Source organism: Ostrinia furnacalis, unplaced genomic scaffold (genome assembly GCF_004193835.3).
Source record: "Ostrinia furnacalis isolate ACB-3 unplaced genomic scaffold, ASM419383v2 OfSCF6157, whole genome shotgun sequence".
Lineage (NCBI taxonomy): Eukaryota > Metazoa > Arthropoda > Insecta > Lepidoptera > Crambidae > Ostrinia > Ostrinia furnacalis.
This window is the reverse complement of record NW_021136396.1, coordinates 170,441-188,875: the sequence shown is the minus strand read 5'-3', so window position 1 is coordinate 188,875 and position 18,435 is coordinate 170,441. Positions and strand designations below refer to the sequence as shown.

General features: G+C 40.4%; 2 protein-coding genes across 3 annotated transcripts in view; both read right to left on the bottom strand.

The window, feature by feature from the left end:
• Positions 1-1,189: 1,189 nt before the first annotated feature.
• LOC114362072 (inactive pancreatic lipase-related protein 1) lies at positions 1,190-4,528 on the bottom strand. The gene is made up of 5 exons (XM_028317331.1): positions 4,370-4,528; positions 3,606-3,774; positions 3,039-3,442; positions 1,532-1,735; positions 1,190-1,456 (listed from the first exon to the last, which is right to left on the bottom strand). The coding sequence occupies exons 1-5, from the start codon at positions 4,407-4,409 to the stop codon at positions 1,239-1,241; spliced, it is 1,035 nt and encodes a 344-aa protein (XP_028173132.1). The 5' UTR covers positions 4,410-4,528; the 3' UTR covers positions 1,190-1,238.
• Positions 4,529-4,915: 387 nt separating this feature from the next.
• The window catches only part of tutl (immunoglobulin superfamily member turtle), a 90,755-nt gene continuing 77,235 nt past the window's right edge, over positions 4,916-18,435 (bottom strand). Inside the window, exons 7-19 of one of the 2 annotated variants that reach the window (XR_003656651.1) lie at positions 17,613-17,854; positions 16,993-17,263; positions 16,415-16,675; positions 16,272-16,342; positions 15,818-16,009; positions 15,021-15,242; positions 14,315-14,423; positions 13,772-13,855; positions 12,768-12,953; positions 12,179-12,406; positions 9,590-9,676; positions 9,460-9,467; positions 9,164-9,276 (exon numbers count right to left, since the gene is read on the bottom strand). Coding sequence is in view for 1 of the 2 variants with exons in the window: in XM_028317315.1 (XP_028173116.1) it covers positions 8,340-9,276; positions 9,590-9,659; positions 12,179-12,406; positions 12,768-12,953; positions 13,772-13,855; positions 14,315-14,423; positions 15,021-15,242; positions 15,818-16,009; positions 16,272-16,342; positions 16,415-16,675; positions 16,993-17,263; positions 17,613-17,854 (2,873 nt within the window). In the remaining variant the exon portion in view is untranslated. Of the gene's footprint in view, positions 9,277-9,459; positions 9,468-9,589; positions 9,677-12,178; positions 12,407-12,767; positions 12,954-13,771; positions 13,856-14,314; positions 14,424-15,020; positions 15,243-15,817; positions 16,010-16,271; positions 16,343-16,414; positions 16,676-16,992; positions 17,264-17,612; positions 17,855-18,435 lie in introns of both variants that reach the window. The other variant, XM_028317315.1, reaches the window with a different exon arrangement.

The window sequence follows — 18,435 nt, the reverse complement described above, 5'->3', positions numbered from 1 at the left end:
TTTATTCATATTGACAAATTGCATTGCTTTTCTGTAAGTTGATTCTGGGTGATTATGTAGTTAAAGTTTTTAGTAAATCGTAATTCAACAACCCGCATTTGAAGTATTTCACGTAGAATTGTGTATGATCAAACTAGGTACATTCAATTAATGAACAATATGTAACAATGTTTACTTAAATTTAAATATTTGTAAGCCTTTTCCTTATTTTAACAGTGATTCATTTAATAATTATAAACAAGCAGTTTATTATTGTATGTAGAAATTATTACTGTTTTATAAAACTACGATAGTATTTTAAGCATTATTGGACTGATAGAGAATAGAGCTTTGTTGAAGTTGGTATTGTGATGCTTGAATCAATTTAAGAATTTCAGTGTTTAGAGCAATACCAATTATTATTGTATTTTTCAAATTTTTATACATACTACATATTTGAGAATTAATGAAAACCTTATATGGGCGATTTACTGACATGACAAGTTGTTAAAATAATTAAAAAATCGTTTATTTCGTTGTTTTCAGTAAAATCAATCATAATTACAGTATTTTTTGTTTTGTGTTGTCTTATAGTATTTTTTGAACGCCCGTGGGTTTAGCTTTTTGTTATTAGTCACATATTTTTGTGTGACCGAATATAATGTAATGATTGTGGTGGATTGTGGAGAATCAGCCTTAAATGTTCTTTATGAGTCATAAATTATGACATACTTAATTGATTCAGGCACTTTTAACTTCACAATCATTTTTGTATAGTTTCATTTTAGAGGTCTGTTGCTGCACAATAATAATGTAAGAAATAATCGATCTAATTGAAACTATTGTATATTTCTTATTGATTCGTCGTATGCATCTCTATAAATATGTGCAATTGTAATTTTAAACCAGACAAATACATAATTATTTAAATGAATATCTTTTTTTATTTACCTTTATTCCTACACAAGTATAAAGTTACACATTTCCTCCTGTCGGTCATCGTTTGACTTAGGCTGATTTACACGTAAATGTAGATAAGTAGGTAACTATATTTTACATTTTAACTTGGATTTTTTTTGTCTTTAGCTCCTTCAAAGCGACTATAATAGTACTTTTTAGGCAAGTTCATACATTTTCTGCGAGAGAATTTCTCTCAGAGAAATGATATTATTATTATCACTATAACCTTTGTTATTAGGTTCTATGGTGTTTTTTGGTGCTACTACAACTGCCTAACTGAAATTTAACAATTTACAATATTACTCCGACCCCACAGCATACTTAGAGTGATTATTAGTATAAAGAAAAAAATCTCCAACACGATGATTGTCAGCAGGGTACCCCATCATTGCCGGATCGTTTCTGCATTCGCCTCGTTTGAATTCCTTCCAATCTTCACAAGGATAGGAGTCAAAACCTATATCCGAGTCTATAGATTCCAAGAAATATTCATGAGATCGTCCATGACTGCAACCTTCTAAAATAGGCACACGATTTCATGAATGAACACATCAAATTCCTACATGTTATTTTTTTTCTATAAACTTCTTACCGATAATATCTTTAATTCCCCCACATCCTGGTTGTGGTGCTTTACCACCATTTGGATAGAAGTCTGCATGTCCATGACTATCCCTATATCCTAATATTCCTCCACAAGTGTGAATAATATCTACAAAATTAGCATCACTTGGGTCTAAGCGAAAATTTGGATCCATCAATGGTAGTTCGAACAATGGCCGTGCTGGATCTAGCCCTAAAACAATTCATCAATCCCTTTAGACAAGTTGCAAAACGTGATAGTTTTCATTTCGAAATAGCTTCAACCGGACCAGAGTACTTATAGTTAGGGAGGCGAATAGGGGAATTTTCGGCAATACTCGAGCGTGGCAGTTTAAGATATGAGAGATAGTACCTTAGACCTAATAGAACAACCTTGTAAAGTATTTACTGTGGTATTTAGCTCTATATGTAGTGACGCGCGCCTAGGATAGACGATCAGATTAGTAAAAAAAAATGGATAGTCTGAAATACTCGAGCGCGTCAGATTAAGATATTGGTTGATTTTAGTGTTTATAGACTAAAATTAACTAATCTGACGAGTCCTTGACGCCGCCGAGTTATAGGGTCGCGAACTTGTAAAAAAAAAAACGTTAATCCAGCATTCTCGAGCGCGATTTTTTATTTTTTATTTTGAAGAATATAATCTAAAACTTACTAAAAATACAAAATTGCCGGTTTCCGCATGACCGGAAGTGTGGAGAAGCCATTTCGTCTTCCTAAGAACGCGTTACGGCATATAAGTCGCGAACGATACATTTTACAAAAAAAAGTTTAAATAAACATTTACGTTGGTTGTATCTATCGCTTTATTGACATTCTTAAATTCCCCATTTTATCAAGGAGAAATAAAGGAATAAAAAGAAACCAAAATTTTTTTTTATTTTTTTTATTTTTAAAAACCTTTTTCGGTCAGATTAAGAGAACCCACCAACATTTTTGTCAGATTAAAAAAATATGCTTTCAGGATACCGAGATAAACCTCCCCTATGAAAATCTGACGCGCTCGAGTATTTCAAAAAAACTTTTTTTTTGCATTTTCAAAAATTCATCGTAACTTATCGTCACGCCGAAATCGTCAGTTTTTTTAAAGGGAGCTTCCTTGGGGCCTACTTAACACCCCTTCCGAAAATCTGACGCGCTCGAGTAATTTTTTTTTCATTTTTGACTACTTTATATGCCTACCCCCACTACGCAAACCGGCAGATTAGTATAACCATTGTTATCAGAGGCACTCGGGGCATACGTAGTATGAATATCTGACGCGCTCGAGAATGCCCAAGTAGGTAACTGTTTTTTTTAACATTTTTGAAAAACCGTACACGCCAAACCCACCGCTAAAATGGTTTTTGCCATACGAGCTTTTCTTTTCCAAATTATTTTATCTTTCGATTTTGGTAGGTCTCGACGGCGCCGTTGAATTACACCATTTAGCCACCTCGCCTCCCTAACCATTAACTAATAAAAGACAACGTAGCCACACTATCAGAAAAACTTACCTGTTATTCTATGTATTTTCTCTCCCGAATACATTCCGGCGTAACCCATAACCTGGGCTCCAAGGCTATGTCCTATTAAATGTATCCGGCTGTTCTTCACCCCATAGGTTTTCATAAGTGAGCGTATTATTTTGGCTAAATATTTGCCTACATATCTTGTGCTAAATGCAGACCACGGATACACTGGATTGTCCGCTAGTTCACTCCAATCCACAGTTAAAACGTTGACATCAGATACGCCCAATATTGCATTCTTAATATTCTGGATCCAATCGGTATTTTCTTTGGATAGCCAACCATGGGTTATTGCTTTTATATCTCCAGATTCTTTGAAATATTTACTTTCAATGTTGTCATTTTCGTCATCTGGCGGTACTAGCAACTCTCCTTGTTTGTTGTTTTCTCTAATACATGATGAGATTTTGTTTATGTAGGTAGTTATGTAATCAATCTGTTACGACTAATTAAATAAGTAAGTAGTATTTTTTCTATTGGCAGTGAGTGGGGAGGAAGTTTAAAGGAATTAGGGCTATAAATTATTGGAGGAACGAATAATATTGATTTTACCTGGTGTATAAGTAACAGTATACTTTTCCATATGAGAAGCCCCTTGTTTCCAATGGTAAAGTTGAAAAATTCATCTCGTGGAGATAGCCACTTTCATCCATATACAATAGCCACTGGCTGCCATAACTTGGGTCGTTACCGTCTTCGTGGGCCACGACGCAGGCTTTTGCTATAAAATGACATCATCAAGCTAGCGAACAATAAATAAATATATTTATACAGTTTAGCGAGAGTCAGTCCAACGGTAGGCTCTTCTCAAGGCTTTGGTTTTCAAATTAAATAGGTACATGACGCAGGATAATGTTCGGCAAAAATGTAGTACAATATTTTGTTTCAAAGATCACAATCTATCAGTATATAATCAATAACAGTTGGCCCGTGTTAAATTGGCGCTCAACGTGGGGTGCCGGTTTAGCGCGGCGCGGTCAGTTGCCAAATACACTCTTTTGCCCGAACACACTGGGGTCGTGTATCTTAGTATAGGTACATTATTGAAAACCAAAACCCTGAGGAGAGCCCAACGCTGATCTGGCCCGCGCTAAAACAGTTAGCCGCGAGGCATTATTCAATTGGATATTGGACTGGTCAGGACTCTATACTAATTTTGACATTTTAATTTTGAGTTGATTTTCCAAAACAAGCGCACAGGGCCACAGGCGCGCGCTAATAGAGTGCGTGTTGTTATTGACTATCCAAAATATTAATATAGTGCAGTCTGGTGATGTGGTGTTAAATGAATGACTACGATACTATTTATACTTTACCTACGAGATAAATAAGTAAATCGAAAATATTCAAAGCCATTTTCGTTATGAATACAAAAGCGTCGTATTACTATTCCAAAAGGCACCGAAATGAATTCATGATGCTTCGTTATAAACATGGTAATTCCTTAGAGATAACTAACTTACATCGTCTCTTACATGTGTCTCGTTATCATCATAAGTACTTAATTATGCCTTATTTGACACAATGTCACATTACCTATCTAGGTACTAGGTAAGTCTACAATTAGGTAGATACCGTGTACAATTAGATTACTTACTTACTACAGTTTGTGTTAACAGTGTTATTTTGTGTATATGATATTATTTCACGTGATTGAAAAAAAAAATTAGTACATACCTACTCGTACCTATTATTCATAGGTTCGGTAAAGGTTTAGATTATTACTTACGTTACGTTTGAAAGATGATGGATGACCCAGTGTTAAAAAGAAAGAATAACTGCCAGTGAATGGGAATTAAATAAAATACAAGAATTAATCATAGCAACGTTATTGTATTTTTATTTTTTCGAATTGAATCCTTTTTTGTGCTTACACAGTAAACACATGACCTCAACACTTACAACTAAAAATATTCTAAAAATGAAAACAATGGATATTTCGAGTTATAAAATTGTGGCTTGTGCATTTTTGTTTCCAATCGAGGCGAACTTATTGTGGAATTATTGGTGTGACAGTTAAAGTGCTCAGTATGATGCTATGAATATTCGATATCACTTATTGTGCTGAGATATTGTGCATTTAAGTATGCCTTAATTTTTTAATATTCGGGTGCCCTGTTTCACCGCATTATTTTCTGCCAATGTGCACATTACTTCGTTTAGGTACTTACTTTCCTTTATACAAACTGATATATACGATTTAGTTACATTATTCTAATATATTGCTATCTTTTCATTTTTTAGTCTATAGAAAGTGTCAAGTGACTTTTAGGCTATGTTCGAAATGCTATAATAATTCACGTAATTTCTTTCGAATTAAGTAAGTAATACGAAATAAACAACATTAAAAAGTTCTTAAGTGTATTAAGGTACTTTATGTGCTCCGACGGCCGGTTACCGATGTAGTACGATCGGTTGTTACAAACTAAACATAATGTTAATGCACTTTGATAAGATTGCACTTTATGGCTAACGTTAGTTTAGTACGTAAAGGAAGGATAATTTTATATTGGAAAAAGACTAGATATCACATGGTTTGAGCTATATATATTACTTTTCATTCTCTTAATCTTGTACGTCCGTAAAATGTTAACATAATTTCCTAAAAGACCGGGATCAGAGCTCGCTTGCCAAACCTCATGTTGCTGTGTAATCGCTTACTTAAGAAGTCGTTTATAAGTAACTCGAAGTAAATGGGCATATAAAACCTACACGAACTACTCAACTGTGTGTTTCCCTACGTCTGTAGTCACAAATCGTTTGCCAATAGTGGATAAATAATTGATCACTCAATATTTACAGTAATAAAAATGTATAAGTATACTCAAAATTTTACATAGGTACCATACGTTAAAAATCGTCATTATCATATCTTGCTTGATATGCCTACTGTCGTGAACGACTAAAGACTGAATAATTTCTTCAAAATAATTTTCTGGGTTGACCGTACTGAACAAATCAACAATAACCGCACCGGAGCGGCCATTCCGAGACCGCTCCGCCGCACTCTGCAGCCACAATCGGTCTTACAACGACAGTTGTCCGCATTGAGTACCCGGCTTCACAAAATGTACGTGTATCAATATTTTTTACAGTTGGTCAGTCGACAATATTGAGCATTTAACATACCATTAATTTACTGAACAGTGGCTAATTTATTGCACATGTCGTCGATCCTAATATTCTAAGTGTAACTCTATTTCGGGAGATATCTAGGGAACGTTTTAGAAAATAATAAAACAATCATCTAATGTGTCTTTGTTAAACATAGCTTATCCCTATAATAATCGTCGTCGGCAGTGAACTAAACGATGCGCGCTAGGTCTGCTGCGTGGGGTACGGCTTTAGCGTTTTTCCGCTTCAGGCCCCCGTGTGGCCTGGGCACTTGATTTTCCTGGGAGCTCGAATGGCCAAATCCTCATGTGCCCTGGCCATTCGAGTGCCCAAATTCTCATGCGCCCTGGTCACTCGTCCGCAACTCCGCACGTCGCCAACTCGCGCTTACTTGTTATCCCTTTCAGAGGCTTCCATGCACGCACATACATAACTACATCTTATCATACCTACCTACCTATTTGTTATGAGTTATTTATTCCAATTTCTTTAAAGCGTACATTTTTATACTTATTTCGTAGGAGGTCCTTAACACGGTATTAAAAAAAATCAGATAACAAACATAGACACAGAATGTACAACGTGCATGCAAGGAAAACGCGAAGAGCACTCGACGCGACAAGTAAAACTAACAACAAACATAACACTAAACAGTCTTTCCATTGACTGGTCAACTATAGGTGGGATTGCTCCAGGAACAGATAGGCGAAATTGCGTTGAACATAATAAATAGAGAAGGCTAGTTACAGTATACTTTCAGTCGAAAACAAATAAGTACCCAGTACACGTGCCGTCACAGATTTCAGTCAGTGCATGGAGTAAAAGAGAATTGACTGAACTTCTGCTATCACTTGGGCAGTGACATTGAATTTCTTTTAGCATCACTATATGAATAATAACATTAAGAAACAAGTCTAGGAAATGTAAACAGTTTAAAAAATAATGACGACTCACGTGTCTCGTGCGTGCCACTCAAGCACTGGCAGCAAGTTCTTTAGAATCTCAATCATACCATACCTAAATAAATAAGTGTATAGATAATATCTAATATGTTTTTACATATGTACAGTTTTAAAAATTATATAAGGTAGGTACATAAACAATAAAAAATAATAAATTTGTACTTGTAAAATAATTCATTTAAAAATATGAAACAAATAATCCGTTTTAAGTATCTCGTCTCGATCTACATTATGTCTAAGTTCTACTTATGATTATTTGTGTATATTATATAAAAGAGCGCCGGCGGCCGGCGACGCGGCCGCGCTTATACTTAATCATTACTTTGTGAGTGAGTCCTATCTAGTGTCGTTAGAGCCGCGGCTGCCGGCGCCGGCCGCCTCCTCCTTTAATAAGTCGTTATCCCATAAATTAGTTACAATAATAACTACAATATAATTTTGGTATGAGCGGTGTCGTGGATGCTACCCCGCTCATACCTAAAGCGTTTAGGTGAACGTGGGCCCGCACTGCCCGCCCGCCGCGCTGCGCCGCGCCGCGCCGCGCGCTCTACGCTCGTACGCCCCGGCGCCCCGGGCTACCAGTTACTTACGAGGTAAATGTATGGCACGTTCGTTTGTTCTCAATAAGGCCAGCTTGATAATAATTATATCCGTAGTTTCACTGAAATAATTCGCAGTATCTTACTTTAATGAAAGCACCGTTCCGACTTTAAAAGTAGGTGTGATATATCGCTTAAAAATGCACCAAGTTCGTGCAATCGATTATAAGTACAATAGTATTTAATTGACATTTAAATGTTTTAAGAGGAGAGCAGGCAGTGCGAATACGAAACGTCACGGCATCCACTTTATAATATACGTACATTATTACAGTCAAACAGCTTTATGCGCCTGAAGTCGTTTCTAAGTAACTTATTAATAAATAGTCGCCGTCGCGTTCGTTGCGCCGGCGATAGAGGTGGGATCTTTGCGCTCCGTAGCGGAGATTGCTTCTACGAATATCTGCCCCGGACAGTCGCCTTCGGCGGCCCGCGGAAACTTGAGACTCCGGCTACTCGAGTCCTGTTTTGATAAGGTGGGGACTATATCGACTTCGGACTTCAAATAAATTGGAGTTAGGACTAGTTCGAACTGATTTACGATTTTAAAGTTTTCGCTTAAACGTTGGCAGAAATCGCAAGGATATAGACGGGAAAGGCTATCACGCAGATCAGCAGACGGTCTCGGCCGGCGGCGGCGGCGGCGCGAAGGCGGCCAGCGGCGACAGCGGCTCGGGCGAGCGCCGGCGCAGCGCCTGCCGCTTGCGGAACTCCAGGAACTCCTCCTTCATGGCGCGCACGCGCGCCTCCACGTCGTCGCGCGAGGGGCGCGCGCGCGGCCGCTCGGGCGTGGACGGCGTGGGCGTGCGCGTGGCGCGGTCCCACTCGTAGTGCACGTCCACGGAGCCCGCGTCCGCCGCCTCGCCCGAGCCGGGCCGCGGCGGGGGCGCCGGCGGCGGCGGCCGGTACGGCGGCGGCCGCCACTCCGCGAGGCTGCCGGTGCGGCTGCTGCGGTTGTGCTGCGACGAGGCGTTCTTGCTGCCGAAGCCGCTGGAGGAGCTGCGGCTCTCGGGGGACGCCTCGTGCGGCGGCGGGGGGTCGAGCGCGGTGCGCGGGCGCGCGTGGCGGGACAGCGGGCGCGCGCGCGGCCGCGGCGCCCCGGCGCGCGCCGGCTCCAGGCGCAGCGCGCGCAGGCGGAAGGGCGAGGGCGGCGTCGGGAACGAGCCGTCCGCGGAGCTCGGGAACGGCACCGAGCTGAGGTCGGACACGTGCAGCGGCGACCAGGGCGTCCAGGCGGCCGCCCAGGGGGGCCAGGGCGGCCACGGCGGCCAGTGCAGCGCGAGCGCGGGCGAGGAGGCGCGGAACAGCGGCGGCGCGGCGGCGGGCCGCAGCGGGGCGCGCACGCGCGGCAGGAAGCCGCCGTCGTCGGAGGAGGAGGGCGCGGGCGAGGGCGCCGGGGAGGGCGCGGCGAGCGCGGAGGGCGCGGGCGACACGCGCCGCACCGAGCTCCAGTAGTGGGCCTCTCCGCCGCATCGCGAAGCCGGCCATATCCAGTTCGCGGTGAACCGTAGACACTGGACTATACTCGATATTCCGCGTTCTCTAAATCTATGGGTTTGAGAGGGATATCGATGAGATAATAATAATAATTGATACAAAAATCAAATCAATAAAACAAACGCATAATCGTAATCAATATAAACAAAATACTAACTTATTGGTTATTGAGAAAAAGTTATTAAAATGGAAAATATTATTTAAACAGTAGTTTACCACTTGTAGCTCACTGACCTGATTTCCTGAAGTAGGTAAGCGTATAGGAAATGACAATTAGATCACAATGTTTTGGACACGTTTGTTATGGCATAAAGAGTAGAGGCCTTGAAACCTCTTGTAAGATATTGACTTGGTGTTTACTCACTTCTTAAAAGGCACTTGAGTGCTGTCGGCGGCGCGCAGGTCTGTGAGCCGCGCGGCTACCATGTTGTATGCTGCAACCGGATAATTTCTGAACATTAACGCGGGTAGAGAGTCAGTTCCCCAGCCCCCAGCCGCCGCCCGCCACCGGCGCGATCCCGCCACCTACCCCCTCACCAACCATATTGTCAAAACAAGCAACCACGTAAGAGGAATATACTCGTTATATATTGTATTGATATACCAGGTGTATAAAAATCCTTCTGATCAAAAAAGAGGTGTCTGGTGCTCTACCAACATGGAAAGCTCAAAATATAAATGATAAATATTGAGTTTTCAATATTAGTCCCATAAAAAATTGATTTGACCACCAGTGTGCCTACCATGAGTTTACGTTAGGTGAGTTCGCTAGCGAATACGTCAAAAAATTCTATGAAGGTCTTATTTCTTGAAAGTAGCCACTAGGGGCGCTGCACAATATGTCATACATTTAAATGTCATTTTTTTACGCAGTCGCTAGCGAGCACACCTAACGTAAACTCATGGTAGGCACACTGATCAGCCCCTTTTGATGGAATACGTTGTTTACGCTACGTTTAATACATATTTATTTAAATCATAGATAACTTTATTTACTGCCGAGTATATTCCTCCTCCATTTGGTGATCAATGTAATAATGATTGAAATGAGCTTGCAACTTTGACATAATGAAAACATTGAAAAAGTCAGGGCCTTACCAAAAGTTGAACGCGCGTTGAACTCTATTGAAATTTCATCTTAAACCAGTGTTCAACTCGCGTTTAACTTTTTGCGTTAATGGAATAATATTAAAAAATTGTGAATAACACTTTAACAAGAAGCAGAACATGTCAATGGGTAAAGAATAAGAATGACAAATGAAATAATTCATTGTTCAATGAGTTACGTGATTTCGTCAAATAAATTGTCAATTATAAAGCTAGAAGCTGGCTTATAAAAGGCGATAACTTTTATTTTATTTAAACTACTAATGGTAATAACTGCAAGCGTTTTTTTAAATAGGCGACAATAGGCCAATACAGTAGCGTCGACCTGCCGATTCAAGAATTTCGGGAATACATCCGTCTACTGCCGGACTTTTTTGGATAACTGGTTAACCCACTAATATTAACACAAGAATATTGTACTTTGCGCTAATTTGGAGGAAAAAACATTACATTTTCTTTGGACGACTCTACCAAAATTTATTAACCTTGGATGTTTAACATAATTTTGTTCAGCTATCCGTAACTCCTGTTACAAAGTTTGCTGACATTATTTAAGAAAGAGTTTTAAAAATAAAAAACATCGACAATTTACGGCTACACCATAAATAAATGCAATGTCCCAAACTCGTAACTCTACCACTGAATCGATTTTTAATACATAATTCGAATTATACAGAAAAAGTTAATATTTGAAAAATATTGCGCTTATGTAAATTGCATTAACATCAATGCAATTGTTAATACGATCGACAGGTTTCCAGTACCTCTAGTAGGAAAAACTTTCGAGTTCGTTTCGTTGCGTATTCAAAGTGTCATCGAAAAATTTTGTATGAAAAATTAAACAGCGCCCCCTAGGGCGGCTATAATATAGGGGGCGCTGTTTAATTTTTCATACAAAATTTTTCGATGACACTTTGAATACGCAACGAAACGAACTCGAAAGTTTTTCCTACTAGAGGTACAGAACGAATAACTATAACTTAAAACTGTCATTCGTATTCGGTAACATAACCATACCTAATGTAAAATATGGAAACAAATAAAACCTACCTAATTTAATTATAGTAGGAACATGTAAACGTACATTAAAAAGCGATATTAATGTTAATGCATGCAAAAAGCACAACCAAGCCGGGTACATCTAAACGACGATTACAGCCGCGTACAAGACAAGGCAAAGCATGAATATGCAGATGCTTTGCTCGCTCACGACAATATGGTAAGTTATGTTAAGTTACCATCCCATGACGATAAAATTTCGATGTTCTTGTCTACAGACAGGCAGAGTTATCGCTTGCATCGATTGTTACTGGTGCTATGAAATATTAAAGAGTCAGTATTACGGAGGCATTAGATAACATATTTTGCACGTTTAGTCTCGTAAGTCCTACATATCTATGTGGTTAGTGGCTTGAGATATAATCAAGGATCTATTAATATTAATATGCTATAAACATATGTATATTCAAGACACAGGTTTTATAATAAAAGCAGCGCTGTTGTTTCGCTTTCAAGAAAAAGTGCGAGTGTCATCATACTTTAGTTACAAAAGATAAAGTAGGTACGCTAAACTTTTCTTTAACTGAAAGTTAATCTCGAGATCTGAAAACTGACGTTGGTTTGTGTGCTTAATTAATACCGCAGACACAGTTACTTAATAGTGTATTTCAGCTGAATTTGGAGAATGTGTGGGACAACAAGAGGGGCAGTTAATTGTGTATTCAGCTGAAATTTGTGTATGTGTAACCCGACAAACGTGTCAGCAGCCGACTTTAGCCGAGTAACAACCGAGCAAGCGCTTGGGCCGGGTGTCGCGCGGGCGGGCGGCGCTCGGCCGGTCACTCACCTTTCTCCTGTTTGCGGCGCTTGCGCTTGTTGCAGATCTTCACCGCGCACACGGACAGGATGATGGCTACGATGAAGAACAGGATCCCGCCGACCACGCCCGCTGTTATCGCTTTGTGCTTCACCCGCGCGGGCACCGGGAACTTCACCTCTTCGGAACTCTCGTAGCTGGTGGCCGAGTTGGCCAACACTCTGAAGTAGTACGTCCGACCGCCGACTAGATTCTTAACTGGAAGTAATTGATATATTGATGTATTTCGGGGTAACTACTTCACCTACAAGTCAGTTACATCGATGTATCCATTGCCCTGATGCTTTGAGACTTAAAATAACAAATGTAGAGCATTTTTTTAAACCAGTCATTTAGACTTAGTCTTTTCGGCATCTTTCTTAATGTTTGTAAAATGTTTTAGAGAAGAATAACTTTTAAGCAAAAGAATACTGACGGATACGCCGCGCACGCTTCTAATAGGAACGCGGTTTGTGATACGTGTAAAATCCTCAATCATCTGTGTTCAAAAACGCTGACTGTCCAACTTCTACCTATAATGACCATCTGTGTTATTATAAAGAAAGTATTATACCCTTACCCAAATAGCTCGTCTCCTCGGGGCGGATCTGCCCCCGGTTGAGCGTCTTCCATTGCGCGTCGGTGCGGTACTTGATGGTGTAGTACTGCACCAGGTGCGCCCGCTCCAGCGGCGCCTGCCACGTGATCAGGAACCCGTTGTGCACCTCCGTCACCGTCAGGTTCCGAGGCGGACCCGATTTGGGACCTATGTTTATTGAAACGAATGTTACACTTTGGAGTTTCCACGAAAACTTGCCGAGTTCAGTTTTGGCAACTTGCAACTCGATTGTCGATTGTTTTAGACTAATTTCGTCAAAACTATCTATTCACATGTGTTAATGTGAGCCCATATATATCTGTATTTTTTTGTAGAGTTTACTTAAAACTTTTTCCAGTATTATTGAATCCGTTAAACAGTCGATTGTTAAAGTTACCAGTGTGGATGATGGCAGCAATGTTAACAACATAACACTAGCAATTATTGAAAAAAATCGAGTACATAATCTCAAAATCGACCATTCAACGTAATGTTGCCCTCATTTCACCCGCTCGTATAACGTGTTTGATTGAAAATTGAGATTTTTTATGAAAATACAATGTTGCTAAGTTTATATCATGTCATAAAAAATCTTTCATTCTAACAGATCTATTTCATGGGGTAAGTGCAGATGAAATGTAGTCACGACAAGTGAAGCGCGATCTACTCACATACCTTCCTGCAGGACATTGGACAACACTGGTTGAAATGTTGTAAGTAGGTAATGATCCTGCAGGTAGGATGCTTGTAGGATTCCTGCGTGAGAGATTAAGGATGATTAAAATGTAGCAAGATAAAAACAAAAAAAAATATGTTGGTGCCTATGGTAGGTATTTCTCGTACTTGTAACAGATGATGAAAATTAAAATGAACTAGAAATAAAACTAAATGGAACTAAACCATACCATGCAAACAAAAACTCAGTAGCGAAACTAAAACTACGGGTGTAAGTTAGTAAGCAATTGAAGTGGTAGGTAAGTAAGTACCAGAGCCTTCGGGTGCGTTCTGAAATATCTTTTCGTCTACGGGCCCCGGAGGCGTGGGCGCCGCCTTCGGCTTGGCGCCTACATCTACGGAAAGCAATGCACGGTTAGCACTATGTACTGCACCATCCTCGCACCTGAAATACTTGTAACAACCTAATCAAATACATTTTATACATAGATAAATATACCCGTAACAGGCACTGTTAGATATTGATTCTTAACAGGCTTAGTTTATATGCTCGATTAGGCTGCCAATAAAAATTGCTAACTTTTCTGGAGGAGAAATTATTCAAGATCAAGAAAGTGATCTTAATGGTATTTAAGTGAAAAGATTTACAGATTTAGATAAAAAGTTATAAAAATATTTATAGGAGGAGGACTATTTAATAACAATGAGCCAGTTTTTTACGAGCATCGTCGCTATTGATAAAATATGAATCACAGCTGCTAATATTTAAATTCCTTGAGCACTGCCCAAAAACAACCAATATTAGTGTACACAAACTACCTTCACCATGATCGTTATTGCATTGTAAAACTTACCTAACGTTCTGATTGTGATCGCTTTGCTCATCATGCCTTCGCCGATCGTGTTCTTGCTGTTCACCTGGAACTCGTACGTGGTCCCTGGCTGCAGCCGATTTATGGTTACCTTCAATAGCAAAACATCATACATTAGAATCAGGGTTAGATTTTTGGCTTATTAGTTTTAAAATAATAACATGAAAAGGCACTTTGGATAATATTTGCTCTCCTTAGAGAAACGTGATAATTAGTAGGTATGATTTATTTGTCCGTGTTATGAAATAACACTCTACAAAGTAAGTTAAGAATGTTGTACAGTCAAGAATAGAACCAAACCAACTGAAGTGAACCTCTGATTTGTTTCAATCTTGTACTAAAACCAATATCACAGGCTGAATTTATGTTTGATATTGAATGAAGTATTGGATTTGGAAGTGTTTCACTTTATTTAGGGGGTTCATACAACAAAATTAGACAATTAGGGTAAATTTTTTCAATCGCCAGTTAACATAATTTATCTTATAAATCAGTTTAGCATATAGAAATCCTTATAGATATTAGGGAGAATGACAATTTTATTCTTCAAAGTTATCCTATGATTGAAGAATCAGCCCTTTTAAATGATGAAATTTAAATGTCTTTTGAATTACCTATAAATATGCAAACATCCTAATAACTATAGCTAAAAGACGCTGGTAGAGTCAAACATCGTTTTTGTTCTTACCGAGGTAGCTCCCGACGGCGTGACCGGCACTTTGGTCCACTCGGAGAAGCCAGCCTCCCGGTACCAGATGGTGTAGTCCTGCTTGTAGTCGGGCCCGCCCGCGTAGCCGGGGTGCCACCGCAGCGTGACCTGGAACTCCGTGGCGGTGCCCGACACGTTGTACGGCGCGTGCGGCTGCGTGCCCTCGATCACCAGCTGCGTGTCCGCTACTATCGTGGCGACCTGACAGTGAGCAGTCCTTTGCCGTTAACACTTGGACACATTGCAGCTTCGGATAGTTTTTGTTGCGAGTGTACGCGCCGTTGTTTTTTTTATCTTTTATTTAAACACTAAGTAGGTATAATTTTTATTTTTATTTATACACGAATTTAATAAATACTAGATTTTAAGAAGTTGTTTATCCATAAATATAGTTTTCCAAATAAAATAAAATAGGATATTACCATAACACTTTGAAAGCGTCTTATGAAATAAACTTAAAAAACAATAATAATGGAATCAATGATTTAGGTAGGTAAAAATAAAAATGATAGGATCTTGAATTACATTTTTGTTCACTGACAATCATATCGCAAGCGCGGAATCTAAATTGTTTGGCATTTTATAACATTTGTACACAGAGTTTATTTTTTCTTCTGGAAGTTCATCTTCTGGGGGACGATGCATTGGTAGTTGCTGAATTGATGCTGTGGTCGATATTATGTCGATAAGGTCGATAAGTTCTCTTGTGTCTCTTGTCTCTGTTCTGGGCTATATCCTGAAAACTAGAGCTAATCCAACTGGAACATTGGGCATACCTCGTTGGAAGCGACGCACTGGTAGATGCCGAAGTCCTGGCGGCGCAGCGTGTCGATGGTGATGTTCCCGCCCAACGCTCGTACTCGGCTCTTCTGTAGAGGCAGGCCGTCCCGCCGCCGCCATTGCACGCTTGGACGCTGCGTGCCTTCGGCCTCTTGAGCTTCACAGTGCATCTCTACTGACTCGCCGACCTGCATTGACAGCCATGTTTTAGTTGTTGTACCCTACTAAAAGTTTTGAGAAAATTCTAAATCAAATCATCTTGATGTAAATACAGTCAAAAGCACATGTGCCCTTGATGTTCTTTCTTTCTGTGATGTGAAGTCATAAGAATAGATCTAGGCTAGGACACAGCGGTCGATAATCTGATTAGTGTCTTGACGCAGATAAAATCAAAGAAGGGGAAAATGGCATTTTTTTTTCTAATATTAACAACTTATGTTTATATTTTACCTTTCTCTGGTACAAAGGTTCTGGTTCCACGGTAAATGCTGGAGGTTTTCGTACTAGCACTTCCATGGGACCTGCATAGAAAAAACAATTAGAACGATTTCTTCAATGGTTTTATTACAGAGAAGCATCAATATTCAACTTACCCGAAGAACCCTGAGTCCCCTGAGCATTATAGGGGGTACACGTGTACCTGCCCTGGTGGTTTTGGTTGACGCGAGTAAACAACAACGACCCATTGTTCATTATAACTATATCCTTCGTCTGATACGGCTCAAGCAATCGCTTGTCTTTCGTCCACGTTACATACTGAAGTGGTGGGTTTGCTTTTATATAGCACTGCACTACGCCCGCTAACCGAAACGGCAAATATTGCACTGTAGGTGTGAATGTCACTTTAGCTGGATCTGCAAGGAAGTAATACAATATTTAGATGCTGCACAACTAAAATTAGTCATGTTTAGGGCTCTGTTCTCATTAGAAACCCATGTCGGCATCACCAATCGCGCCACCAACAAATATACAGTTAGGTATATAAAAGGTACCGCACATTTAGCGTCAGCTTGGTTGAGCAATCAATTTGTTGCTGGCGACCGAAAAATTTAGAGCCTATTCGGTATACATATTGGATATCCCAAACAACGGGTGTCATGGTCATGATCAGTGGCGCCACCATGGTGTTTTAATGAGATAGGGACCTTAAAGTTAGGTATATTGGTCTTACATTCAACATTTAGATACGCAGATGCGCTCTGCGGGTCCCCAATTCCGTTGGAGACCTCGCAGAGGTACTGCCCCGAGTCATCGGCCGCCACCGGATTGATGACGAGGGCGCCATCCCTTCGGATGGTGACCCTCGTCTCCAGGGCCGCCACCTCCGCCACTGGCGCCCCCTCGCGGAACCACTTCACGGTCACGTTGCCCGGCAGCGCTTTCGCCTCGCATGAGAATTGGACCTTCTCTCCTTCTAGCTTCGTCTGATTCGTTGGTGGCATCTAGAAATAGAATTCGGAGTTATTTGTGTACGTACATATTTTAATTATGGCTGGTGTATCGTTACATGAAGACACAAAGTGGCAAAACAAGAGCATAGAGCGCAGATGAAGTAGGATAGGAGATACACCTGATTTGCCACATAATGTCAATTGTTTCGATTTAATGCTTCGATTTCGGTTAGTCACAGGTACCTATGCTCTATCTATCACACGTCGATATTAGTAATATCATGCCTGGAATTTTCAGGATCAAAGTATTTTTTGCAGAGATCATTTCTTTAGATGTACCTACAAACAAAAAGGTTTGAAAGTAGAGACAGACTCATTTACCAATGGACGTAGTACTCACAGTGATGACCGCGCCTCCAGCGATGATGACGCGCGCGGTGTGCGACACCTGGCCCTCGCCGTTGCGCGCGATGCACGTGTAGTCGCCGATGTCCTCGTGCCTGATGTTGCTGATGCGCAGCTCGGTGCCGTCGTTGAAGATGCCCACGGTGCCCGACGGCTCCACCGGGTTCGCATCTTTGTACCATAGGATCTCGGGCGTGGGCGTGCCCTCCGCCTGGCAGTTGAGGATGATAGCGTCTCCTGAAAAAATACTTTTTGTTTATCTAAAGCGATAATAATCCCATGACAGCATCGGACTGCCCATTCAAGGGTCGCTCTCGAATCACGTTCGATCCCCATTATTGCTGGACTATCGTAGTTAGTGAACCCCTCTAATAGGCCGTTTTTTTAAGTAATGAAAAGAAAACTTATTTAATCCAGCAACTTTACAGGAGTTTAATTAGTTTCGAGCTGCTTCGGGTGTCGTTTATAGGGGCCCAGTTAGGGCCCAGACTAATAAGTATTAAGTGTCATTTAGTTGCTAACTTTAACATCATAAGAGCTCATTTATTTATACCAATCGATTTATTCAGTTTTTAAACAAACAACGTATATTTGTAGTAGGTATATTTCCTACTATTAGATCTAAAATATTTGTTTCCTCAATCGTAGACGTTACATCAATAAAGTGACGTTTTCCCGGTGCGTATCAGATCTGAAATCGTCTCCAAAACCGTGAGCGACTTGTGACATCGACATTCGAATGGATAAAATTAAATAATTGAATAATTTCTTCAACTTGTCTCCAGGGTTGTTTCTTATCGATTGAACAGAGTTTGCTT

What these genes read in the sequence shown, in the direction of transcription:
- LOC114362072 (XM_028317331.1), bottom strand. Translation starts at nt 4,409, where the DNA reads ATGGCTTTGAATATTTTCGATTTACTTATTTATCTCGTAG. An exon ending in TACTGTTACTTATACACCAG is followed by an intron (nt 3,443 to 3,605) that starts GTAAAATCAATA and finishes ATCATGTATTAG; the next exon opens with AGAAAACAACAAACAAGGAG. An exon ending in GGGAATTAAAGATATTATCG is followed by an intron (nt 1,457 to 1,531) that starts GTAAGAAGTTTA and finishes TGCCTATTTTAG; the next exon opens with AAGGTTGCAGTCATGGACGA.